This window comes from Ambystoma mexicanum, chromosome 13, assembly GCF_040938575.1.
Source record: "Ambystoma mexicanum isolate Mex_15411 chromosome 13, UKY_AmexF1_1, whole genome shotgun sequence".
In the NCBI taxonomy this organism is placed as follows: Eukaryota; Metazoa; Chordata; class Amphibia; order Caudata; family Ambystomatidae; genus Ambystoma; species Ambystoma mexicanum.
Window position 1 is genome coordinate 87,790,052 of NC_090938.1, and position 27,458 is coordinate 87,817,509.

The 27,458-nt window shown below is 43.1% G+C and overlaps 1 protein-coding gene across 1 annotated transcript in view; it reads left to right on the forward strand.

Moving 5' to 3' along the window:
- The first annotated feature begins 3,141 nt into the window (after nt 1–3,141).
- Nucleotides 3,142–27,458, forward strand: part of LOC138520914 (cytochrome P450 2G1-like) — a 79,612-nt gene continuing 55,295 nt past the window's right edge. The window contains exons 1-6 of the mRNA XM_069633341.1: nt 3,142–3,361; nt 6,943–7,105; nt 17,958–18,107; nt 20,731–20,891; nt 21,357–21,533; nt 22,233–22,374. Coding sequence (XP_069489442.1) covers nt 3,182–3,361; nt 6,943–7,105; nt 17,958–18,107; nt 20,731–20,891; nt 21,357–21,533; nt 22,233–22,374 — 973 coding nt within the window. The 5' untranslated portion in view covers nt 3,142–3,181. The remainder of the gene's footprint in view (nt 3,362–6,942; nt 7,106–17,957; nt 18,108–20,730; nt 20,892–21,356; nt 21,534–22,232; nt 22,375–27,458) is intronic.

Genomic DNA, 27,458 nt, shown 5'->3' on the forward strand with positions numbered 1-27,458 from the left:
TCCGACCATCCTGGCTATCCGGTTCACTGTAGCTCGGTTCAGCAAATTCGACCAGAGGAGGGAGTCCTGGCTTGCAGTTTGGGCGCACTGGTCAGTCCCACCAGCTGAGGGGAAGCAGATTCCTGGTAGATCTTCTCTGTCGTTGGAGTCTGAAGATTCGGACCTGCAGCACGGCTTCACCGGGCCGTTCAGTCGTTGTAGGGGTCCTCTTCTATCAGCTCCTCTTCTGTTCTGTCGTTCCAATGGCAACTCAGCCTCAGGGACCTGCTTTTTATGCAGTGTTCCCCCATTCACACAGCCTGGCTGTCAATCACACAGCAGGGTGGCTGTCCTGGCAGGACAGTCACCTAGTCAATCAAATAGGAGTGCGACTTGGGTTACCAAGGGAGCCCATGGCAGGGGTCCTAAAACCCCTCCCTCACATCCTGCCTACCCAGACTTTCAGGCACCTAAGGGGGGCTTCTGTGCAGAAGCCCACGAAAGGACGGCGTACAAAGGAACCAAACCTGGATGTGCGTGCAGAGTAAAACAAGAGAAAGACATTTTCAACAAGAAATGGTGAATAAACCCAGCCGGAACCAAATTAAAACAAATATGGTCCAGCAGATTTAAGTTTGAGGCTACCAAGATAGCCTAAAACAATACCAAGGTTATTTAAGATAACCACGACAGGATAAATAGGGTAGTTACCACTACCCACCAGCCAAGTCTTGATGAAAAGGGAGCAAAACATTGCTCCAAGAGAAACAGACAAAAAGGGATAAATATTATCCCTTTCCAGTACGCCATGTAAGATTGTTTTTACAGGGTCTGTGGATTTTGAAGAGATTAATAAAGTTATTGGCAACTTTACATGTTCTGGGAGACAATAGTCAGTCCCAGAAAATGGAGTCTGAGTTGGGAAGGTCTAAAAGACAAATCGGTGTCACTGCACTGAAGGTGCTGTGTAACACCCAGTAAAAAGATAATGCCTGTGGAGTAGGTGAGGCTCCACAGTCTATGAACACACAAAAACGTTAAACACATACAGCAAAACACATGTAAGAGTGGGAAAAAAGGTTCACACTCTTACCAGGTGAAAAAAATCCTAGAAATCCAGCAAAGCTGCTGAGGGACTCAGTAGGTAAGGGAAATCAGCCATTCTGGAGAATTCTCCTTAACACTAAAATGCTCGTTGGCATTGTGCAAAGCAGGCAAATACCCGCACTAGTGCTATTTGTCTACTGTTCCATGTCAGAAACAAGAATGGCACATTTCACAAAATCCTGAACAATTAGCAACATGTTGAATTTTCCTTTTTGCAAACACTTTTAGATTTTACATAATGGGGTTTACACCTACTTTGACTCTATCCCTGCCCCCTCCTTTTACTTGTCCTTTTTTAATTTTTTTTTATTACTCCTGTACTTACCTTTCCATATCAACTGTAGATATTTATTGTCGGTTTAGAAAGTTGTAAGACCGTGCAGGGAAATTCACATTCTCAATGTGTTCTAATTGCAAGCCTGATAATCCATCATCAGAATGTAATTAGCATGGTTATTCTAGGTTTTGGTTTTATTGCTGCTTAGGCAAAAACATACCGCCCCTCCACACCTCTCCGCCAGGGAAATCTGTTTTTTCCACTTGTCGCGGGACTGTCTCAAATGGATGTCAGACTGCACTAGACTCATCCACATAGAACGAGGTGGAGAAAGAAGGAGGGAGAGAACGAGAGAGAGAGAGTGAGAGAGAGAGAGCAAACGAGAGAGTGAAAAAGAGTGATGAAGATAGAGAAAGACAGAGAGGTGAGAAAGAAGGAGAGAGAGAGAGAGAGAGAGAGAGAGAGAGAGAGGACTAAGAGTGGGAGAGAGGTCAGAAAGAGACAAAGAGATAGCGAGAGAGATAGCGAGAGAAAGAAAGAGAGAAAAAAAGTGAGAAGGAGACAGAGGAAGAAAGACAGAGAGGTGAGAAAGAGACAAAGAGATAGAGAAAGTAGGAACGAGAGATGAAGAGAGAAAGCAAGAGAGAGAGAGAAAGCATAAGAAAGAGAAAGAGAGAAAGACAGTGGGGTGAGAGAAAGACAAAGAGACAGAGAAAGAAGGATAGAGATAACGAGAGAGAGAGACAGAGAGGTGAGAAATAGACAACGAGATAATGAGAGGAAGATAGAGAGAGAGTGAGAAAGAGAGCAGGGGAGAAAGAAAGAGAGGTGAGGAAGAGACTAAGAGGTACCGAGAGGGAGAGGGAGAGAGAGGGATGGAGATAGAGAGAGGGAGAGAGAAATACAGAGAGAGAAAAGGTGAGAAAGAGAGAGAAGAGGGAAAAAGAAAGAGGTGGGAAAGAGACAAAAAAAATAGAATAAGAAGGAGAGCGATAAAGAGAGGGAGAAAGTGATAGAGAAAGAGTAAAAAAGAGAGAGAGAAAGACAGAGGGGTGAGAGAAAGACAGAGAGATAAAGAAGGAGAGAGAGATAAAGAGAGAGAGAATGAGAAAGAGAGAGAGAAAAAAAACGAGAAAGAAAGAGATAGAGACAGAGAGAGAGAGAGAGAGAGAGAGAAAGCGAAAGACAGGTGAGAACAAACAAAGAAAAAGATATATAGAGAGAGAGTAGAGAAAGAGTGAGAATGACAGAGAGAGATGACAAAGAGACAAAGAGAGAGAGAGAAAGAGAGAGAGTGAAAAAGAGAAAGACAGAGAGGTGAGAAAGAGACAAAGAGAGAGAGAGAAGGAGAGAGCAAGAGTAAGAAATAGAGAGAGAGAGAGACAGAGAGAGACAGAGAGGTGAGAAAGAAACAAAGGGAAAGAGATGGATAGAGAGAAAGAGGAGAGGGAGGCACAGAGAGTTCTTAATTGGACTATAATACGCCTGTCACAGCTAGTTAAGTATATCAAGGTTTAAGGATTATTCTGACAGCAACAATAATGTACAGCTTGTTCTTTCTTAATATCTCGGATTCGGCTAGATGCCAAGGTCTAGAACTGAACAAGGTTCAGAGGAGTCCTCCTAGAAAATCCAGGACTGGCTCCCGGCCAGCTGGCAGCAATCCAGAGAAATGTTCTGTGAGTAACTGTGGGTGTCTTGTAAGTGGCCACGTGAGGTGTGGCAAACTACACAGGGCTTAAAGCATAGGTCTCACACCAGCCCAGCAAAGAGGTTGGTCCAATCAGAGCAGACAGACTCACTTCTCCTCCAGGAACCATGGGCCTTGCAGGAGAAGCCTCTGTCTACCTTCTCGCCTGCTTCCTCTGCCTGCTTCTGCTGTCTGTCTGGAGAAGGTATGGGGAGAAAAGCCACCTGCCTCCTGGACCGACCCCCCTTCCAGTCATAGGGAACCTGCACCAGCTAAAGGCGAGTGAGATGGTTAAATCAATCAAGGCAGTGAGTATGATCGTCCCACCCATCTCAGTTAATGCTGACTTGTTCAGGCTTCTACTTTGTTTTTACATGGATAAGCTCTTGCAACAAGGTGAAGGCATTGCAGCAGGTGTGTCTTAATAGAGCTGTTGGGGGTCAAGCAGTGCATTCTAAAGAGGAGGATAAGTGATGTCCACCATTGATGCTTTTACATCAATGCAAATGTAACAAGGATGTAAAATAGCCAATTGAATACATTATTATTATTATTATTTTCGGTAGTACTCAAATTGATCGTTTCCAATTGACCATATGGTAAATCTGGCCAAATTCGCCCAGTACCATTCAATCGTTTGTAAACGATCAATTTGGGTAATCACTACCAAACATGGAGAGCGGGGGTTGAAGGGGTGTCCCCCCGCACCCTATGTTTGGTAGTGATGGCCTTTGGGGTAGCAGGGATGTCCCCCGCTTCCGGAGGTTTGGGATAGGAAAAAAAAGCGGACCCTGCAGCGTTGTATCCGACCAGCGTAAGACGGACAGATCTGACGCCGCAAGGTCAGAAGATGAGCAGACGCCGAAAAAATGTAAGTAGGGGGTTGGTGGGGGAGTGTATGCAGCGGGAGTGGGGGGTTTCAGTTTGGCCGCATTTGGCCATGGCACAATTGGATTCACAGCCGAATTGACCACTGCCAATTCGACTGCAAACAATTGTACCACGGCAAAATCGTATACATCCTTATTTTATTGTTTATAGGGAATTTATTGAGTGCCAACCTAAGTTTGGGAAGCGACATGGCGCGCAACAATCATAGGCGGAAGCACATGGTGAGGGAAGCAGAGAAACAGGCATCAGAGAGCTTACAATAGGGGGGAGCGGGGTATTTTGGCAGCCAGGGAGTCACCAGGGGTCGAAACAGTGGGGAACAGATCACTCAGCATCAGGTAGGGCGGGGAGTGTGTAGCCCGAGGTGTTAATACATCGATCTCATTTTAAGAACTTGTTATTTACCTTTCATTGCATTTTGTTCTATGAGGAGCCTGTTTTGGCTAAAACTGTGCATAATTGAATATATTTACATTTCAAATGGGCTGGCCAGAAATCCTCCTACAATGGCTAATAATTTAAAGTTACCCCTTTCATTTAATTTATGTTGTTTTGATTACCAGGACATGTCCCAACGCAGCCAAATCAGAACACCTATTCTTTTACTTTAAATAGTATGAAACTGGCTAACAAGGATAGATGGGTAGGTTTGATGCAATTCCAGTAGAGTTCCTCCCCTGTGCAGCTCCCCCTCCCCCCAAGGATCATCAAATGCTAAGCAGGGTTGAAAGGATTCTGTCATGGGGGTTCGTTTGATGACTGGACTGAGATTACTTGGAGGGGTTTCTGTGTTAAAATGTTTATCGCGAATCCGAAAACACTGAATGCTCTTTATGTGTCTTTGTGCACATTTCATCGAAAATAAACACAGGGGGAGAACGCTCCTCATGTTCAGTTAATTAGTTCAAAAGGGGAAAAGGTTAAAAAGTCACCTATAATTAGGTCAAAAAGACCAAACGAACAAAAGTAAACAAACAAATTGGGTAATTCCATGTATTCACCTCTTTTTACTGGCCAAATGTAGACTGTGGGCTTGGCTCAGGAAATCCCCTGCTATTGGCATGTCCGTCTTCCGGACCACCTGCTGCTAGTGAGCATAGCCGAGCCATTGCTAAAAGCTTTCATTGGTCCTCATTACGAGGTTGCCGGTCCGGTAACAAGGGTACTGGTATGCTTGCCGGTACCGTTGTTATCGGACCGGCAAACTGAGTTGTGCCGCGGGTGCCTTTCATTCCGCCAGGTCTGCCCTGGCGGACTAAAAGGCACCCACCAGCGCAGCATGCCTGTAGCACCGGCATCGTTATGAACAGTGCCGGTGCTACAGGCATCCCCATTCCCATTGAGCCCTATGGGGCTGAACTGGGAATGGGGATCTACCGACACCACACCCACGAAAGGGCAATTACTGGGTCCGGCAGGGTCGGAATACCCCTGTAATTGCCCATTCGCGAGTGCCGTACTTTCATGCCGGTATGGAGGTAGCCTTGCCGCTCTTACGGACAAAGCTACCTCCAACCTCGCAATGAGGCCCATTGACTTTATACCTGGGCGCATACTTGTCTAAATGTCTTTTTTTATAACCCTCTGCCTTCCACCAATTGTGGTAATTCCAAAGCTTCCAATGTGCTTTATTAAGAACCCGACTGCTCTCTTCTTTCCTCGTGGTGTTAGGAGCCTTGGTGCCTATGGGTTACCCAAGGTAGGGCTTAAGACAGGCCAGACCTCTTATGCCAGTACATGTCCCCATTACCATACCCCACCCCTACCGTTGATGCATATAAGACTGACATAGTTTGTGTATGCATTTTCATAACCCCACATTTGGGCACTACAGTACATATTTAAAAGGACAATTAAGCAAATGCTGCATTTTCATGCAGAAAAATTATGCTAGATGAGTTGCACGTCTATATGGTCATTTCCCACTCTCTTTATTTTTGTAGTGAGAGTCACTCAAAGATGGGGTGACATAGGGCCTCATTACACGGATGGCGGTAAGGGTTTACCGGTAAGGGTACCAGTGCCGGTAAACCCTTACCGCCTTACTACGAGGTCCCTTTGTGTGACCCTACCTTAATGGCTGGTTTTACCAGCCGTTAAGGACGGGACCCGCAAAGAGACCTAGGAGGTAATTACGGTACTGCAATTTGCGGTACCGTAATTACCGCCTTCCCCATTCCCATTGAGCCCTATGGGGGCAAAAATGGGAATGGGGAAGGGCCATGGTGAATGGGGAATTACCGCCCCAACACAGCTTGGAATAGGGCGGTAATTCCGCCATTCACCATGGCGGACTCAGTAAAATACCGGCGGCAACCATGGCGCTAATAGCGCCATGGTTACCGCTGTCCATGTAATGAGGCCCATAGACTTTTATGAACATTGTGAAGAGTTCTCTTTGGATTCTAAATTAGAAGAAAGAAAACATATTCACGAGTTATAAGTCTTTTCTTTCTTCTAATTCCAATTAACTGGCCAACTGTAGGATGATCCGAATTCTACTGTTTTCACCACGCTTCTAATATTAGTTTGGCCGCATCAGCTGTTACAAGGTAATTCATATTGGAAGCTAGCATGAGTTTCATGAGCTACTGAAGAGGGCAAAAAAACAAATGCCCAAGTTTACAAATTATGATTTCTATGGCAACAGCCCGAGACGTAATGACGCTCATTCCAGTCGCATGGCCCAAGTTTATTTTTCTATTTATTTATTGGTTTTTTATACTGCGCCTATACACAGGTGTTTCAAGGCGCATTATAAATAGTATTGTAGCAGATAGGAATATTCGGTTATATTGCCCGGTCCATCCAGCATCACAGGGAAGTACCTTGGCAGTCTGTTGATGCCACAGTAAGAGTTATTTGGCCAATACAAGTTAATTAATGCTCATTACATGTTTATCAATGTACTAATTGATAACATATTAGTAGTGTACTTTGATCTTTCTTCAAATGGCTCAAAACCAGAACGTCTGTGTTCCTTTTGTTGTAACTGCAGCTCAGTGAGAAGTATGGCCCAGTGTTCACCTTGCACCTTGGCCTGCGCCGGGTGGTGGTGCTCTGGGGGTACGACGCAGTCAAGGAAGCTCTGGTCGATCGAGGAGATGAGTTCGGAGACAGGGGACCTTTACCTACCTTTGGTTCAGTCCTAGATGAATACGGTAAGTCAATGCTTAGGTTTGAAGCAAATATTGTTCCCAATGTTTCACACTTAGGAGCCCGTCAATTGCATGACCCGTGAAAAGCACTTTACAGACTTAAGGGGTTTCTGAACCACGCCAACTGAAAGAATGTCAACGGGAAGACATTAACCCCACTGGGTCCCACCTGGAAGATTTCAAAAGGTACTCTTTTCTTTTTTTAATGAACATATTTGACTGGTGTTTCAGCTGGAGATATATTCTTGTGACATATTGCTCGTTATGGATCCTATTAAATAGTTTGAAGAGCACTATTTCTTTTATTAATATCTGTCCAATGGTATCTACCAATGGCTCTGTTTTTTGGGGTGTTTTCTAGATTCCAATCGCTGTGTCCAATTCTTGGCTCTGTTATTGCTCCTTTCATCCAGAGCTTTATTGCGCAGAAGACCCGGGTATCTAAGAGTTGATAGCAATGTCTGAGCGTCCTTTGTAATGTTCCAGGTGTCTTTGATGTATGGCATCTTAATCTTTGCATTCTTTAGAAAATGTAAGTACCACACACTCCTTGGAAGGGTGATGCAGTAACACAAAAGACTGCATCACCCATACACAGAAAAAGAATGAGTGATATATTAGTGTATTACATTAAACGATACAGCATATGTTCTGCCATTCGTAATGATTAAAGCCAATAATGGTGCTCACATCTTTGGCATATGTTTCGTGCTTGTTATTCTTCCATGTCTTGTACGTGTCTTTTATTCCGTTCTTTGTATATGTGGGATAATGATTGGCTTGTCATTTGTTTGTGTTATGCTCCTAATACTTAGTAATATTGATAGCATGTCATGTGTTTGCATTTGAAAATTAATTGGACACCTTATATATTTTGTGGCCACAATGTTGAACTGAATAAAATGGAAATATTCGCTTGTTCAACAAACACACATTTTGAAATGTTGCTATATAGAAAACGTAGTGTGACTTGGCTGACTGCGTTCACTAATCAGTTCCTGGCACTCAAGTTAGAAAAATAGTTGTATCTGGAGTTCCCTCTTTTCTTTTTGTGTTGCGTGTGTGTGCGTGTGGCGTAGTTGTTCGGTACATTTGAGCATAGAATTAGTAATGTTAGTGAACAGCTCAGTAGGCAGTTTAAAGCCTTCATCCAATGAGTCTACGGCAAGGTTTGTGAGTCTGTACCCTTTGCTTGAGGTGCTTCTGAAGAGACGCCCTGAAGTGGCCTGTTGTGTTTATTTCTCTGACAGCAGGCGACGTGAAGCAACCTGTGAGAGCGGGGAAAGAAATGTCACGCTATTTGTATTGTATTTCATACTGGCAGCTGCTTGTCACCACTCCCAGGAGATGTTTTGCAAGAACCAACAGCACAGGCATCAGTAGGGAACCTTGCTGTACCTGCTTATCCAAGGTTATCTAAATTGAACATTGATAACAGATTTGAATCTGTTTTTTTTTTGTCCTTACAAGGTATCTGAGGAAATGGTTATATTAACAGATGCATTGTGGGTTTCTATATCTGGGGTTAGGAGGCGCCATTTTGATTGCCTGATATTCTGCAAGGACAAGGCTCCATTCTCAAAGGTGTTTTCCCCACTTGTGTGGTGGGGATGCTGCATATAAATGGAGAAGACACGTGCATTCTGCGGTGCACCGATTCCCTTCCCAGAATCGGTGCACAACAGAACGCCTGAAAGCGGTAGATCAGAAGCGGGACTGTCCCATTTCAAGGGGCATTCCAGATTCACAGATTCATGCAAGAAAGTCCCCATACTCCTTCTCTTGTGCCTGCCTCCCCAGGAAGTATGGAGAAACAGAAATGGGCATGTTTTGATGGAATGTTGGCACTCTTTCATTTATTTACTTATTTATCTATTTATTTTACAGTTCATTACACCTTAAAAAGGTCAAAACAGGAAAAATACATGTATACATTTTGCAGTGGGGGCCTTCTCAAGTCCCATCGCTGCATAGACATTTGATTCTTTGTGAGTAGGGAGTCTGGCCCCAGACCCTCACCCACGTGTGTTTAGCTAGTCCCTTCATGTCTACTTGTCTAATATACGCCTGACAGTCATGAACGTAGGAGCTGATCTGGAAGCTGATTCCACCCACAGCCAGATTGCTAATCCCTTTTCAGGATTAGGGTTTTGAATGCAGGGAAATGTGGGTGCAGGGTGTGATGAGCCCTTTGGGCCTCGCATCTGGTGCTTGTGGACCCTTAAGAAGCGGGCCACTGATGCATATGCCAGTCACCTGCATGTCTAGACAGCAGATACAGACAGCAGACGACCACCAGTGAACAGACAGTCTCTTGCGTTGTAGTGGGCGTTATTCTGCCCATTCTCCTTCTCATGAGGTGCTAGGCCCAGTCAGTCATCAGATGAAGACTGCAGCCGTGCCCCTAGAATGCCACCCTCAGCCGTGAGGGGGCGACGGATAGCTTTAAGGATGTCGCCCACCCCACGCATGGCCAGGCCCTTCTCAGCCTTTTTCTTCTAGACCTTTCCATGTGCAGGGGGTAGGGGTGTGGGTGGGAAAGGGTGTGAGATGGGGGAGGGATTAGTGCATAGCCTCCACAATGTTCTGGAGATGGCTGAGTTTTTGCCTCCCTCGCCCTCCCACCTGCCCCTTAAGCTTGATTGCCAGATTTCCCAGACGGACCAGAGTCTGTGCAGAAAAAGTTCCCCAACAGGTTTCTAATTTGTCATGTGCATTTTATGAAGTACAACCATGATGCAGCAATGTGTTATTTATTGGCAAAATGCCTTTTCTATATACTTATTTATAAGTATGTATATATATTTATATTCAAGGAAAAAACTTTAGTTGCAGAGACGTTAAGGTGAGAACTTTTCACACCAAAACCCCTGCAATTCACGTAAATTCACCTTAGCTTTGCACCCACTGGTGCGCACCCTATGAACACAATGATGAGATGACATCACTGATTGCATCTCTGATGCCATCACTGGTGACAACACTAATTACATCATATATGACAGATTACATCACTAATAGCATCAGACATGACATCATTCATAAATTAGCTCATAAAAATGTAGATTATCTTAATAACAATTTAGGCCACAAACTTTGCCCTGACAAAGTCTGTGGTCATTGGTCATCGCCAAAAGCCATAACTAGTGGTCGGTTAGTGTTGTAAAGTATATAGTGGGCATGGCCAAAGACCATGCCTAGTGGCCCATTAGTGTTTTAAAATATATAGTGGGTAAGGCTGTAACTATTTGCCATGGCTAAAGTCCATGGCTAGTTGCCCATTAATATATTAGAAAGTACAGTAGGCAGGGTCAAAGGCAGTGGCCCCTACCCATGGCTGAAGGCCATGGTTAGTGACTGGTTAGTGCTCTAAAGTACACAGTGGGCACAGCCAAAGCCTGTGGCCAGTGGACATGCCTGAAGGCTGTGGCGAGTGGATCATTAGGGTTTTAAAATATACAGTGGGCACAAACGAAGGCTGTGGCCACTGGGCTAATTAGTGCTGTATAATATAGAGTGGACAAAGGTGAAGGCAATCCCACTAGCCATAGCTAGCTAGATGGCTAGCGGTATGGTAGTGTTTTAAAATATACAGAGGCCACTACTGAAAGCTGTTACCACTGCCATAGTCAAAGACAATGGCTAGTGGTCCATTAATGTGTTAGAATATACAGTGGGCAGGGCCAAATTCCGTGACCACTGACCATGGCCAAAGGCCATGGATAGTGGTTTGGTTAGTGTTGTTTAAAATTGAGTGATCACAGCCAAAGGCTTTGTCCACTGCCCATGGCCAAAGGCTATAGTTGGTGGCCTGTAACTGTTTTACCACTAGCCACTTGCACCCAATCGCTCAAAGACATTCATTAAACATAGACTGATTTTTACCTTTTTTGACAGTGGTATTGTTATTTATAAAAGAAGGCAGGCTTTGAGAACTCACAACTTTTTTAGGCAATGCACAGTGAGATTAAATAATTTGCCAAGGATCACAAACTTTGCTGAAGCAGCGTGCTACAAACCTCATTTCCCCTCCTCACTCCCATGTCTGTCTTTCAACAATACTCTGCTTTATACAAATAACTTAAAAAGTACACATACCAAAGTATCCCTCAAATATATACATCCTTATAAAACTATGTTAGGCAAAAAGTGTACAATTGTGACATTATTTCCCTCATCTTGACTGGAAGACTACAAATACCAGAATGCAATTCAGCAAAAGGCAAACAAGATGGTCTCTCAGATCTCACAGAGAGCACTAGAAATATGGAAGATCTTTAAACCATACCAGGGCATATATTTATATATTTATATACCAATCTCGCCCCAGGGGTGGGGGGAGACCTTCACCACCTTCCCACCTGCAAACCACTATACAGTTACAGAGACATGCCACTGCTAAATGGAGAACCTGTTGAGTGACCCACCATGGAAACGGTTCAGCAGACAGGATACCTTACACAAATGTCAGAAGCAATGAGGTAACTCCACTAACCCAACTGCTAAAACTTCAACTTTCTGCATACACCCTCAAATGCTAAACAAAAACAACCACATCCTTGCACAGCAAACCGCATGCACTTTCCTACATTGCAACAATAAAACAAACCACACACAGTCCCGTACAACAGCACATGGGAGTCTACCGATCTGTAAACCGCACCCATGCTCAGCAAATGGTGTTAACCGAACTGAAGCTGCCAAAAGGACATCACAGCTCTTGCTCTACCTTTGTTCCACTATGACCTACTAAGCTCTTATCTTTCATATCTGCCAGGGGACCATTCCAAAGGTGATAGTGTGTGGTATAAATGTCCCTTAACAGTAACACATATGTATATATAGCAAAAGCTTATTCTAGTTTGCTTCTCATTTGCAAGCTGGATTTGCAATCTTCCATGTATTAGCAGCTCCTTACCCAGAGATAGCTGCTCTTTTCATGTGGAACTCGTGGCTTGTTGACCTTTAGAGTGCAGTATTTTAAAGAACTTACAGTAGCACGGTTTAAAACAAAATAATGTGGATCCTGTGTGTTTTCTTAGTGTGTTGTGAGATATTTAAAACAAACGTCACATGGGACTGTGGACTGTCTATCAACCGTGCAGTAACCAGTTCCGGCCCTGCTCAGCTTTAAAGCGTGGAAGGGGCCGGCCCCGTCAGGCCATGTTCCTCCCCTCATTCATTAGGTAACATGGCCTGACGGGGCCGGCTACTTCCTCCCTTTGAAGCTATGCTGTGATTTTTTACCCCCCAATATCACTGTAGCTATAAATATGTATATATATGTATATATATATATATATTTGTTTTCACAATTTTTCTATAACCGCCGTTATATCTTTGGTTATTATTTCGTAGTCCTTATACCCATAGTTATTGGAAAAAATGGCAAAACCCGAAAATGCTTCCCTGCCCTCCCAGACCCTCATCAAGTGCCCCCTCACGAGTGCCTGCTCCCCGACACCTCTGAGAGCCTCTATATCTCCCCTGTCCTCACTTATTCTACCGACAGCAGTTGCTGTTTCTGTGATACAGTTTGCTATGAAATATCAGCTATTTGCGGCTATTACGTCCGATAGCAGAGGTTACAGAAAGGTTTTGTGATGCAAACTCAGTCCCCACACCTCCTCCAACTCCCAAATGTAACTTGATGTCCTATTACCTCCCAGTCCACCTCTCCTCTAAAGGCATTTACCTGTTTCTATCACCTGGAAATGGCAATTTCCTGGGTTTTCGTATACGCCTATTTCTCGCATTGAGAAAAAAAAAATGGCAGTTGTTTCATTTATAAACACCCCCTTTCTAGGCAATTTACCTGAGATATAGCTATCTTTTTTGGAGAAAGGCACAGCCCCATCTCCATCAAATATTAGAAAAACAAGAGTAACACCAAACAACAAACCACAAAAAGGCTTTGTGCCCAAGTTGTTTCAGACCTGGTAAAAATCCGTCCCGCAGTTTGGGGTGTGCAGTCTGAAAATTAATAGGGTTCGGCTGCAACTTTTTTCTCAATAACCTTTTTATTTTGAACCAATCTTTCCCAATATTTGCAGTCTGGGGTGGCGCAAGCATAACTAATTGTCTTAAAAACTTCAGCAATATCCTTCGCAGAAGTCCAATGTTATTAGTAAATCATTTATTAGGGTTTCCTATGGGAGTCTGACTCTTCTTAACTACAGGGCAGCAACCACCGCCTTATAATACAGGGAAGAACAATGCTCTTTTGATTGAAAAATAATGTCAAATAGATGAGATATCATATTTGACAGGAAGCAAACACTCCAAACGTGAGAGGAAGTTCAAATTAAGGAAAACCCTATAGAATGGGCTAAGGGTTTATTAAAACATTAGTGACCTTTAGTTATAGGTAAACCCTTCCCACTGTATTTGAGCAGCAAGGACAAGAAATCTATTTCTGAAAGCATTTCACGAAGAAATGTAGGCCTACAACATATAGGAGAAACACACAGCACATTGTGAGTATAGCCCATGTGACACACTTCTGTAGGCAAATAGTAGGCAATAGTGCATTCGTTTTGGCACACATGTATAAGCAGAGAAGGGTGCAAAGGGCATTGCAAGTAGTGGAAAAACCTTCTTTTAGTAATGTCACAGGTAGTAACTACAAAGCACAGAACACATCAATTTTACCGCCCATTAAATGCGAAAGAATTTAGATTATTAATTGTGAGGAATCTGAGGACGTCCTCACTTCTTTCCCCAATCCTCCTACCAAGGGGCCAGGGAAAGGCCATCACTCTTGGATCCTGCCCCTGGGGTTGGATATACAAGGGAGGATCACCTGGGTGGAGACTTGGGAAGTGGGGATGAGGCACCCTTTGGTGGGACCCGGTATCCCCCATTTCCCTTCTACAGGGAGTCAAATATCCCTCAGGCCTTTATAGGGTATTACCAATCCTGTCCCTATTTTTCCAGAAAACATACACCAGTCATGTACTGAGGCGAGGAAGAGACAACACAGAGTTATACATCCTTCCTTTATTAACTTAGACATACTCAAACACCACTCTGGTACTGGGATGAGAAAGAGGGATGCTGAATGCCCAGACCGTTATTCAGTATAGGAATATTGACTGCACCTTGGGCCTAGAGGGCGGTGTAAACGGCCGACACATGTGGGGCACAAGAGATTGCCTGTGGAACGCCTGCAAGAGAAGCCAGATGCGAAGGCATGGAGACACGTGTCTGAAGCGCCAAAGAGCTGCAGAGTCATTGCAGCGGAAGCAGATTGTGGCGGGAGCTTTCGGAAGGTCTCCAGCGGCAGGGCTGGCCTGCCTACCTCTTGCAGTCTGGGAGACTCCCTCTTCATTAACCCAAGGTGGCAGAGACCCTGGAAGAGAGGCATGGAGAGCCGGGAGCAGCGACAGCCACAGAGAGCCTGCAGACGTGGAGTGCAGCACCTGGGGACTGCCTACCCAGTGAGTGAAAGCAGGCTGAATGACACAGGGATGCTTTGGTGCGAGCCGCATGATTTATGTAGGTTGGATCACTTGCAAGTGAGCGAGGGGCCATGTAAGCAGTCGGAATGCCGGTACAGCTTAAAATACAGATGATTGATGCATACGCTAACCTGAAGGTGAAAAGAGATGAATGAAAGGATTTTTGGGAATACCAAACTGTGGGGGAAATTAAACTAACAAGGCCAAGGCAATTCCAGAGAAACAGTGAACTTTGAAAGCGTTAATAAGCCCGTGAACAGAGTGCAAATTCCCAGCAGGAGAGTAAAATTGGAATTTGAGGTTGTTCTACTATTTTTGAATACCGAACCGAAGGAAAGCAAGTGTGACAGAATTGAAAGCAATAGGTGAAGTTCCCTGATAAAAAGGAACAATTAACTGTTTAAGCTGAAAAGAGCAAGCATTGGCAAAAGCCATAAGAATAAAAGGAATGACATGTCTTGAAAGAAAAGCAGTGGCAAAAGCTTTGAGAAGGATTTGATAAACCTAACAAGTGAATGGTGGCAAAACAAGTGTTGAGAAAGCTGCGAGAGGATAAGGCTAATTGTACTGTAAAGCAGAAATGGTGGCAGTGGAACTGTGAAGAAGAACCAAGTAAGGTTTGTCGGTTGTGTGACCTGTAATTGCTGAACCATGTGGTCCGACAACTGTGCCTAGACCGAGTACGCCAGTCTAAAAGGAAAAGCCACTTAATGCATCCATAACTTTGTGATTTAAAGTCAAGGAAAACCTGTGTTTTTTTTTAACTGAACTTTGTGATATTGGTTAAACTGGAGAAAGACACTGAAGCCTGAAAAGCTGGGAAGAATCCCAAGGAATTGTGTTGGTTTGTTTTGAACATTGAGAGACTAGAAAGCTTGGGGAAGGGAACCCCTCCTTTTTATAAAGTGAACTATCTTGAATCTTGGGGATGGGGGAGAACCCCTTTCCCAGTCGAGAGCTAGAAGGAGCTCTAAACTTGTATGTGAACACTTTTCAGGTTGACGCTGACCTATCTACCCCTTATGTACAAGTAGATGTGAGGGCAAGTGCAGGTTTTGGACACTAACACCCATTTACTTTGGACTTCCCGACACAGACTATCCTTAGTTTCAGTCAGATGGGGAAATCCCACCTTAGAATCGGGCAAGTTAGACTTTTTTCCAACCTTTATTTTGAATAAAAGATTGTAGCCCAGGCTGTACTTAGTTGTTTATGTCTGCTTTCTGATTAGTTCACAACATACATAAATACATGCCCCAGCATAGATGCAACTTCCTGGGCCATTTAGAATGATTACGCGACAGGAGCACATGGATTTTTCCTCACAGCAAATACACTTGAGCCATGTCCACAGTGCACGAACAAGGCCAGTGCCCTTGGAAGACAGGGTGTAGAGCTGCGCAGGGATTGGTCAGAAAGGAAGGGCGCAGCTAGTTCTCAGGCCTCGAGCGATGAACAATAATACATTATATTTTGCAATTTAGCACAAATGTTTAAGCAGGCAAGGGACACAGGATGGTGAAAACACAGTAATGCTATATTAGCGCCAGGGAGAACAGATCTGATTGTGAACACACTGTCTCCTGGTGGAAAATTGTCACTTGGAATGAAGCTACAGGCAGGTAGTTGGGAACCAGTTAACAAATACACAGTGAAACTTTGAAACATGACAACAGAAGGAAATACGTATATGAGCAAGGAAGGGGATTAAATAAGGGGGGATGAAGAGGTGGGGAGAGAGACACTCCTGCCCTCTCCTCCAGTTAATGCTGTCCAGAAAATGTAGAGCAAACTAAAAGCATACACACATCAGAGAACCTATTCCCTGAACAAGCAGTGCTGAGAAGTGTTCATCATGAGGTCATTGAGTCCCATGAGAAGAAGGAAGATGGTGCGACATGTGTCCAATGAGAAGTCACAAATCAATCTGTTAGTTGTGCAGTTGTAAGGATGAAAATCATCAGGAGATGTCAGCAATTCTGGTTGCATGGGAAAAGGATGTGGTATTAATTTCTTAAATGTCGCACTGTCAGCACCTCACTGAGATTGGTCAAGAATAAGGAGTGAAACACACCATGAGACCCCACAACAAATGGGGAAGGGGTTTGCAAATAACACATTGTATCACCAGAATCAACCAATGAAAACGTGGGACTTCACTCAATTTTCCCATTAGGTCATGATTAGAGGGATGGTACTGGTCTGGTCACAAGGGGAAGGTTGAAACCAATATGGCACATTAATGAATAGAGATATGTAGGGGATTTAAATTGAGAAACAATCAATGCATCAGGATTTACATGTGGTTGAAACAATGTCCATATCGTGTCCGGTCTTCTCTCCAATATATATACCGCCATTTAATGATGATGCATAGAATGAAGCTTGTCTTTCATTCCTGGCTGAAACTGCATATAAAAAAACTTTGTTATTCTTGCAACTGCGTGCACTCATGTTTTGCTCCTTGGATTGATTTTTACTTGTTGCAAGTTTTTGGGCTTTTCTTACAACTGGTTGCGGTACTTAAAATGGGACGAGTTTGATGGATATTCTGCAAGCTAGTGGTGGGGAGTAAATGGAACAGCCACCGGAGACAATACATAAGTGGACATACATAGATTAATGCCAACGAACATTGGACATTTTTAAGTGCATTTCAGTGGTACGGCCAGCTGTGCTCGGGATGTGACCATGATGGATGAAACGTAAGAGTGGCGTCAGAGAAAGTGAAGGAGAGAGGTTGGTTAGAGCCGAGGAAATAACATCAACTAGTAGACCTACGGGAGGTAGGTTAAGAGGATAACTCAGAAGCATGTTATAATGGTGGAAAATCAGGGGACCCTTTGCAGATTTTAGGGGAGGAAAGGAGACTAACATGTGGAAGCTTCTTAAATTCACTTACCAAGATTGTGGGTGTGGGGTGGCGGGGCTCATGGTAGGCCTACTGACCGTGAAGCCCAGCCTCATACCCCTCAGTTGCCCACTGGATGCAAGTTGAACATAAAAAAGGGTGGTCATGGTTGCTCCCCATTTAAACATTTGATTGTAAGCAAGATGATATATGTGCCCATGTGGTAGCTGCAGTGCTTGGTGCCAGGTGTGGTTACACCCATCACACCAAAGTGTTGTGCCTTGTCTGGAGAAAGGTTCAGAGTGCGCTGTAAATATGTCATTATGTATGTTGTGTTTTGAATAAAAGTGGCCAAAGACTTTTTCTCCTTCATTTAGTGTGTGTTTTCTGTGGGGCCTCTGCTGGCCCCTTTCATCACATGTGATTTTGTCACTTGTGAATAAATCACTTCCCACTAATTGATACTACTGCTCATATGTCTTGACTCACAAAGCCAATATGAAGGAAACATTTTTTAAATATCTGCAGAACTTTGTTTCCCTAGGTGTTACTATGAGCAATGGCTCACGTTGGAAGGAACTTCGTCGATTCACCTTGAAGACCATGAAGGATCTTGGAATGGGGAAGAGAAGCATTGAGGAAAAGATACGAGAAGAGGCCCGGTATCTTATTGAAGAGCTCAAAATGACTAAAGGTTGGGTTTCATATCATGCAATATAATGAAATATACAGAAGGAAATGCTATTGATGGTTGACAGAGCCGTTTTTTGAAAATCTACAATTTATATCAAACGATGACCTAATTAGCACACTTTATTTTAATGAGATTATTTTAATTCCCAACCTTTATTTTAATGAGATTATTTAATTTTAATGACTTCACAGAAAATGATATGTTATAATAAGAAAAAAAACATACAGCTGTAAACTGATGAATTACTAAAACGATGAGAAAAAATAATTGGAAACTTATTTAACCTTCAATTATCATGAATACAAAGAATTCATCCTAAATATTTAATTAAGTCTAAAACTATTTAATCATTGTCAATTAATCAATGTGTTTTTTTTGGGGGGGTGCAAATCAATGTTAGTGCCAATTAATTTTGCAAATCAAATCTTGGTAAAGTGTTTAAAAATGAAACTTGTGTAAAATATATTCACAGCTCATAAATAATTATACTTTGGGGCAATTCACTACATTGTTTCTCCTCTAGTCTGTGCTGTAGGTAAATACAGTGATTTTTGGACTGGATGGGTGCACCCCCAAAAATAATAAAAAATTCAAATAAATGACATAATCACTTTATTTGTCAAAATACATTTTTGCTTACACATTGGTGAGAGGGACAGCAGATCCCTATTGATTCAGTGCTTGTCCATGAAGCAGAAAATACTTGTAATTTCACATGTTACGTCGGAGCTAATAGTTTTTTTTGTTTCTGTCTATCATTGTGCAGGATAAAGAAACATTTGCTCCCGGGCAAGGGCACTCAGCCAATCAGTGTATGGAACAGCGGGCGAGAATGCACATTCCCTGCCCGATTTTCAGCTACTTCCTGTTTCCTCCCGACCTGGCCACCTCTCAAAACAATCCCAAACCCTTCTCTACCGCATCCAGCCCTCCCCACTTATACTCTGGTCGGCTGCACCTCCCGAGTCCGGCCGCCATAGACATGGAAAAGGGACTTAGTCCATGTTCCCTATTGCGGAGTGCATCTTGGATTACTTTTTGTTTCCTTCAGAGATTGGCATTGCTTACAGCAGCCAATATCAATCTCCAGAGGAACAAAAAGAAAGCCATTTGCACCCCAGATAGAACACTGAGGTGCAATGACTATCACGTCTCGGCCGGAGGTGTGGGGGGGTGGATATGGTCAGTATTGGTCCACAGCCCTCGCCAAGGCCCGAGCTAATAGATTGGAATGGTAGGCCGTTACTGGCCATGTCTGCCCCCCAACTGGGGTGTGACCGCCATAATTATGCAGTTACATTGTGCACACTCCAGGTACTGATTGTACCAATGATTCTCAGTTCACTGCTAAAAATGCATTGTTTTGTCCCAAATCATCAATTATTTTTATTGCAGAAGGGGGCTGACCCACCATCCTTCCCCATGCTTCCTTGTGCTTGATCAGTACATGCACTCAGTAAGATATAGTCCGGGTGTGAAAAACATTTGAAAAGGTTGTTGAGTCGCCAGTCCCTCCCTGTGTACCAAGGTCTGTGATAATCCTTTTTTCAGATAGTGTGGTCACAGTCAGTCTTGATGAATGGGTAACATTCTTTGATATTTTCATGGAATATTTTTGAAGTCCCAATGATGTGGAGGATTACAGAATACAAACATAACATATTTTTGGGCCAATTTCAGTTCTATACACTTCGCTGTAATGACCGTGAGTCAGAATTAGTCACCTATGCAACTCAAACTCTCCATGGAATAGCGGATGTATGTCTTTACTTTTCCAGCATTCACTTTGCCAGCACTTACTTTGTCACATTTACTTTGCCAGGCATATACTTTGTCATTGCAGGGGGAGACCTCCTGGACCACCTTCTTTTTACCCCATATCCTTCCCCAATACTACTCCTTGACTCCAAACCTAACGTTACTCTATCCCTAGCCACATCCATTACCATCTTCACAATGTTAAGATGCAGACAAAGTCAATGTATGACAAAGCAAATGTCTGGCAAAGTCAATGAATGATAAAATAACTATATGTGGCGAAGTTAGATAGCTCAGCAGGTTGAGTGGTTGTTGCTGCGATCTGTGTGTGATCTGCATGTTGCAGGTTAGAATCTTGGCATGGTCAACTCAGCCATTTATCATTCTGAGGTCGATAAATGAGTACCAACTTCGGTTGGGTGATATTGTATGTAAATACTTTCTCTGTAAACACATCATTATCATTGAAGCGGGTCCCGATTAGCAAGCACTTCTGTCACACAAATGCAGGATTGCCAGATACTGTCCTCTAAGAGCGGGGTCTGAAACATTTGGCTCTGAAGATGTTTTGGACTACAAGTCCCCCAGCTGTAGAAAGCTAATGGTGATGGATCATGGTAGTTGTAGTCGAAAAATATGCAGAGAGCCACAGCTATCAAATTCCTGCTTTAGAAATATGTGTTTTCAATGTTGTGTGAACCTACTTCTTTGTAGAACTTGACTGATGTCACATTTTTAGGTTGTTAGAAGTCACATTTTAGGAAAAGAAAGCAAATGCTGCAATGTTTTGTGAAATGTGCAACATTTTAAGAGGCGTTGTCATAACTTGCTGACCATGAACTGATGTCTTCATGCCATCGAGCAGAGTTGCCGTTTGACCCAACGATTCACATATGCAATGCAGTGTCCAATGTCACCTGTTCAGTCCTTTTTGGGAACCGATTCGACTATCAAGACGAGGAATTCCGTGAAGTACTTAGAATGATGAACGAGGCCTTCGTATTATCCAGCAGCATCTATGGGCAGGTAATGACGTTTGTGTTGCTGTTATAAAGAAAAAAAGTGATGTGGGCGCTATTATGATGGATTGACTTCTGCTTCGCTTCTGCATTGATTGAAAGCCGCGAGATCAAAGTTGATAGAGAGGGGCTTATGAGGGACACATGCAATTGAAGGTCCATAGCAGGACATTCTGGAACAGAGGGAAGAGCCAAGCAGACATTCCACCAAAGCACTCCACTCAAACGCAGGCAGCCTAACAGTTCATACCCGCCCTTAAATCAGGGCTTTTCTATATCTGAACAAAGTTTAACCAATCGTCACCTGGCCTACTTTCTAGTCGTTCCAGAGACGAGTTGAGAGCTCAAACATGGATCGGAAACCTGCAAATCTCCAGATGTTTTGGACTAGGACTCCCATCATCTTTCACAGTTGACTATGTCATGCAAGCCTAATGTGCTTATAACATGCCTTTCCTTTCATGCTTGACAGATGTACAACATGTTCACAGATATCATGGACCATTTACCTGGACCCCACAAAAGGATATATGCACTTCTCTCGCGTATCCAGAGGTTTACAGAAAGAAGGGTGAAAATGAATCAAGAGACCTTAGATCTCAAAGCTCCACGTGACTTCATTGACCACTTCCTCATCAAAATGGACAAGGTAAGCATGTCAGTGACTACAGCAAATTACACTTTTATGCCACCTTCCCTTACTGTGTGATTAGCTTCACTCTTTGTTGGGCTAGTCTTGCACCCCATGGTGTCAAGATTTAGGGGGTGACTGAAGTAGCTGCCTATATTTGCCTTACTGTAGAGCTGGCCATGTTTCGTGGCAAATATGGAGTACATGACAGCATCATCAAGATAATCATGATCACCATCATCTTCCTGATCATCATCATGATCATCATAATCACCATCATCTTCATGATCATCATCATCATGATCATCACGATCACCATCATCATTATGATCATCATCATCTTCATGATCATCATCACCATAATCATGATGATCCTCTTCGTCGTCATCATCATCACCGTCATGATGTCATCAGCATGTATTGTAATGTAACTGTCTTGTATAGTGCCACCTCTGCTATTTGGCAACCCATTGGCACACTAGTATAGTGTGGCATTACCACCCTGTTCCAAGGGCTGGAATGGGGGGTAACAGCCCAGTAGCCCAAGTTAATGGCCCAAGCAGAGCAAGGTTGGTTAATTAGGAATTTGCACCGTTAACCCCATTCCAGCCCTTGGAATGGGGTGCTACCACCATTAGTGCTTAGGGGGAGTGTATGTTCGTTCTTTTTACATAGGAATGCATAATAACTCAACGTGTTACTCTTTTTCAAATATAGGAGAAGGAAAATCCGTCAACTGAATTCTTCAAGAAGAATTTGGTTGTCAGTGTACTTGGCCTCTTCATAGTGGGCACACAGACGGTCAGCACAACATTAAGACACGCCCTCCTCCTCCTGGGCAAGCACGCTGAAATTGCAGGTACCTTACTTGGATGACAAATTTCCAGCAACACCCAATGCATCCCTCCCTCTATCATTGTAACAGGGTACATAGATATCTCTGTTATGTGATCTGATTGCTCGAGTTCTGTGTGGGAAGAAATGCTGTTATGCTGAAACCTCATACTAGGAGCACCGTTGAAATCCTAGCTAGTGTGCAGTTGTCTTATATTCACATCATCAACAATGATGAATTATGGGACCGCGGTGTCAAAGAAAGAGCAAAAGGATAGCACCGATAGAACCCAAGCTGCATGTATTTACAGCTGGCACTTCTGTAGCAGAGTTCATACATGTTGGTTGGTGCTCTCCAAGGGCAGATTGTTCTGATGCTTCCTGTGACAAAGCTGTGAATAAATCCTATCCATTTGCGATTGCTCGGGGCAGTCTTTGATCCAATCCTCTATAAGCCTGCAGTACATTCAGAAGGGGGGGCGGGGCATATCCAAATAAAGCTTGGTCACATCACTTCTGCCTGAGACCACGTACAAAACCTGAAATGTTCCAGCCTCATAGTGAGATGTAGCTTGAGACGCTACGCACAATAAGTTGAGGACAGATATTTTGTCATACCCGTACCACATAGGGTGATTTTGCAGTAATGAAAGGCGATGGATAAAATGGTTTCAATGAATCCTAACCAATGACAGTTGCTCTGGGAACTTTTACATTTGAGTGCTGTCAGACTACTGGGTAATTACACAAAGGAAAGAAATGGTATGCAAATCAACCTTTACCCTACCTCAAACAGAGACTGTCTGGTCGAACTTACAAGGTCAGGTCATTATTGGTTGCCATTAGTGAAGTGTACCTTGGTATGGAATGCTAACATGTATTTGTTTATTTATTTAATATGCATATAGCTGTTAAGATTTGTATATACAACATTAAACATCATAAAATACATAGAGGGTAGTAGGTATAAAAACATAATTACAAATTGTGGTACATAATTAATACATAAAACACACATAAACGTGTACTTCACTCCGACATTTTAATTACTGTTCACTGTGAAATTAATTAGAAGTAAAGTAAGATCACTGATAAAAATGCAATTATACCCTCATAAACTTAAAATCATAAATCCGTAAAATATCTGTGAATTCCCAATAAAATGTGATGAAGAAATCTATAAGTTGTATGTTGTTGCCCTCCATGAAGAGTGACCATAGTGGCAGCATATCAGTGCAATCAATTTGGTTACTGTCCATCTTCATATACTCTTTTCTAAGTGGATACAGGCTTTCACAAATCACCAAAATATGTTGCAATCTTTCACTGACATCCTCACCACATAAACGTCATTTGCGGTTAGCCCGAATTATACCCATTTTGCTGCATTTATTCTCCAGTGTTTCACAGATGTAAAATTTTAGCAGGAGATATTGACGTAACACTCCACTATCAGGGACTGCAACAATGTATGACAGTCTATAAACCCGCTCTGTTACATAGCTGATAAATGGGCCTCTATTGCTATTCTTGGCCTGGCGGACAATATGATTCTCATACATAAAATTGCTCAACTTTTGTTTTAGCTTGAGTTTGATAGCAAACACTGAGGCAGTACTCTGGAAGATGTCTATATCAGAACGCAATCTATCAAAAAACTTTACTATGTTGCCAATAGTACCAAGATTCCTGAAGTTCTCCAATTTGAGAAATGACCTGATGTAGTTAACTTTTATTCGTACCATTGCCTAACCTAGACAGGTTAATCCAGCTCATGAAGGATCTTTGGACAAAGGTGGAGGCAATCCCAAATATCCCAAATTCAAGATATAAAAACTCAATGGAGACAGCTGAAGGCATTCGGAATAATTTCCGAAGAAATTTTGCTTCAAAGCAAATTACTTCAGATCCATAGGCATGACCGCAGATTTCAACCCCATACGAGAGAACGGGTACTATTTTGGTCTGAATAGAGCAGATGTACGGTCTAAACAGACGTACCCCCATTTCTACCTATAAATGTACTTAAGATATTGACCATGACACTTAGCTTTTATTCCTTGCCAGTGGAAATTCCACTTTAACAATTAAACCAAGATATTGGTAACTGGTTACCTTTTCAAGAGGAGTACTATCCAACTGCCAAGCAGGACAACCTTTTAACCTTTTGTTTGGTGGAAAAAATCATTACTTTACTCTTAGAGTTGTCCACTGTAAGGCCATTTTGGACAGCATAGACCCCTAATGCAGAGATCATTGCTTAGCCCTTAGGATCGTGGTCAAGTAATATCGAATCGTCTGCATGGGCTAGCCAGCTGATGAACTCGGGACCAACTTTAACTGCGCAGTGACCAATATCTTCGAAGGCCCTATTCAGATCTGCTAAATACAGATTCAAAAGTGTTGCTGCAAGGATGCCTCCCTGTTTAACACCACTATTTGAACACATAGATGCAAAGAGTTTACCTCTTCCTCTTTCGTCCAGCCGTACCTTCATGGTGGTGTCTTTGTGATGAAGCATCAGCATCCTAAGAAGGCCTCCAGGAATCTTCCACATAACTAATTTCACCCATAATTGATTTCTCAATACTGAGTCAAAGGCTGCGCTAAAGTCGATAAAGGCGCAGTAGACCTCCGCCTCATCTCGCAGTTTTGCGTATTCTACTGCTGAGACTAAAGTTAGGATATTGTGACTGGTATTGGATTTGGCACGGAAGCCAGTTTGGTAAGGGCTTAATAGATTATTGGCATCAATCCACGCAGTTAATTTTGCGAGAAGTACTCATGCAAAGATCTTCACAGGTATATCGAGAATGGTATACATGCGATAATTAGATGGACAGTTCCGCTGTCCTTTTTTATGAATTGCTAAGATATGGCTTTCCTGCCAGGTTAAGGGAGGATTTACAGTTTTGCCTATATCTAGAAATAATAGAAGTAATGCACTGGACCATAGTTCAGGTGTCAATTTCAACAATCCATTACATATGCCGTCTGGTCCGGCAGCGGTCGATTGATTTAAGTGTTCAATCAAAATAATAATGTCGAGGATAGTAGATTTGTAAACCCATTCTACTTTCGGTATAACTGCTGTCATCACCACTATTGAGCTTTGTTCCACAAGCAAGCACCCACAATAGCCCTATGGGCCTTAAAACTTCCACAAAAGGGCTACTGGAGCCAGTCCTGGCGCCTCTGGTGCCAGGCTCATATGCTGTAAGGAAGACAAATACAGGTTTGCTTTCAATTATTAACATGGGAAATTTAAATCTAACATGGAGGACACAGCATAGCTCAGTTCTTTAGAACCAAGCCATTCGGTCTAGTGCTTTGTGTGTGGCTGGGCCTGGAACTACTTTGCCTGGAACTACTTTACCTGGGCTATTTAAACCACACCCAAACAGAAGAACACGCTTTGCGTTATTCTGGATCTGGCAGCGTGACGCTCACTGTGTTCAGCTGCTGGTTTTCAGCAGCTCCCTGCAGTCCTGCAAGAACAAGAACAAGATTACTCTGCCTTACCTGTTAGTACACGATTCAACATCCAGTATCTCAACCATCCCTCGCTGGAAAACCGCAACCTGTGGAAATAAAGAGGGAAGAAAGCATCAACATCACTCACCTGTGAGTACTAGCGTGAGGAATTCCTGCAATCCGCTGTAGCAGCCTCCGCTCGAACATTGCGACCTGAAACAACAAGAAAGGGAATAATATTAAAACGTGTGCGGTTTCAGAACACTGAATTTCATTATTCTTACCTGAATTCCGTTGCGCTACGTTGCGCTTCCATCCAGAACACGACAGCAGCATCCTGCAAGGGAAAGGGAGAAATATTCAGGTTCGCTTTCAACATTTAACAAACGCACTGCGCTCTATGCATTACTTACCTTAACAGATTCCTGGGCCCGGGTTTCATTGTTCTCTTGTCCACTCATAGCTCCACAGTGGCCTGTGAGGAGAAGAAGAAGAACACAGGTTAGCTTTAAATAGACAATAAAAGAATGCTGCGCTTCACGCTTTCTCTTACCTAAAGCGTGCATCTCCACCCAGAACGCCAGCACCAAAAGACTTTCACACCTGTAAAGAAGGAAATAAAGACATTAATGAAACTTCTTCAAACCACCATATAAGAGCAGACAAAGACTGATAAAACATCACACCTACCTGTCTGCAGCAGACTTGAGGTCACTGCAGGCCTGGACCCGAAGGAAGGCGCACTGCACCAGTGAAGTAACTCGGTCGGAGCCCCAGCAACCGCTAAGAGCCCCTGCACAAGAAACACAGGACGGATAGCTCACCATACTCGAAAATAAGGTGAGAAAGACTTGGTGGGAAGGGGATCGGTTTGAGGGAGGTGGGAGATTCACCCACTAAAGACAGTTATTACAAATCCTCCCTCCTGTATTGCAGATTCATTATTTCCATGTTGGGCAACTACTTATCCAGGGTTCCAGACCTCAGAGCTTTCCAGATGCTCCCGGGGATATCAGGTGAGCGTAACACTACTTCTTCTTCTACTAAGGGTGCAGACCTATATGTTCTGCCCATGCGGTTTCAGGGACACCAATGATTTGTAAGTCCCTTTTAGAAGTTTGTCGCAGAACTTTCCAGATGGTAACATTATCGTTTAGTTTTGCAAGGGCGGCTAGGTCCATCCATCGTGTTTTTTCTACATTAGCTCTATGAGTTTTTACCCATATCTGGTATTCTTTTCTCACTTGTTTAACATCATGTTTGATTATTTCAGATCTTCAGTTGCCAGCTACAGAATATATAAGAGTTTTAATCACAGTTCTCATAGTTTACTTTAGCTGCAGAGATGGCTGGATCGAAGTCAATGCATCTTTTCTTCACTTTACTACATCATTCTGATGGGTGTTTATAGTGCCTAGGTTTCTGTATCAGTGCACCAATAGAAGATAGTAAAGTTGTGAATGAAAATGCTATAGGGGTCTGGACAAAAGACATAACTGAGCATATTTCAATGAAACGCGGTAGCAAAGTGATCAAAGCTTCTTTACCTCTGCTTAGATTGGTGGGCGTCCATTGAATCCGATTACCTCAATATTTGACATAAATATCGCCGTTTTGATCATATGTACTAGTGGG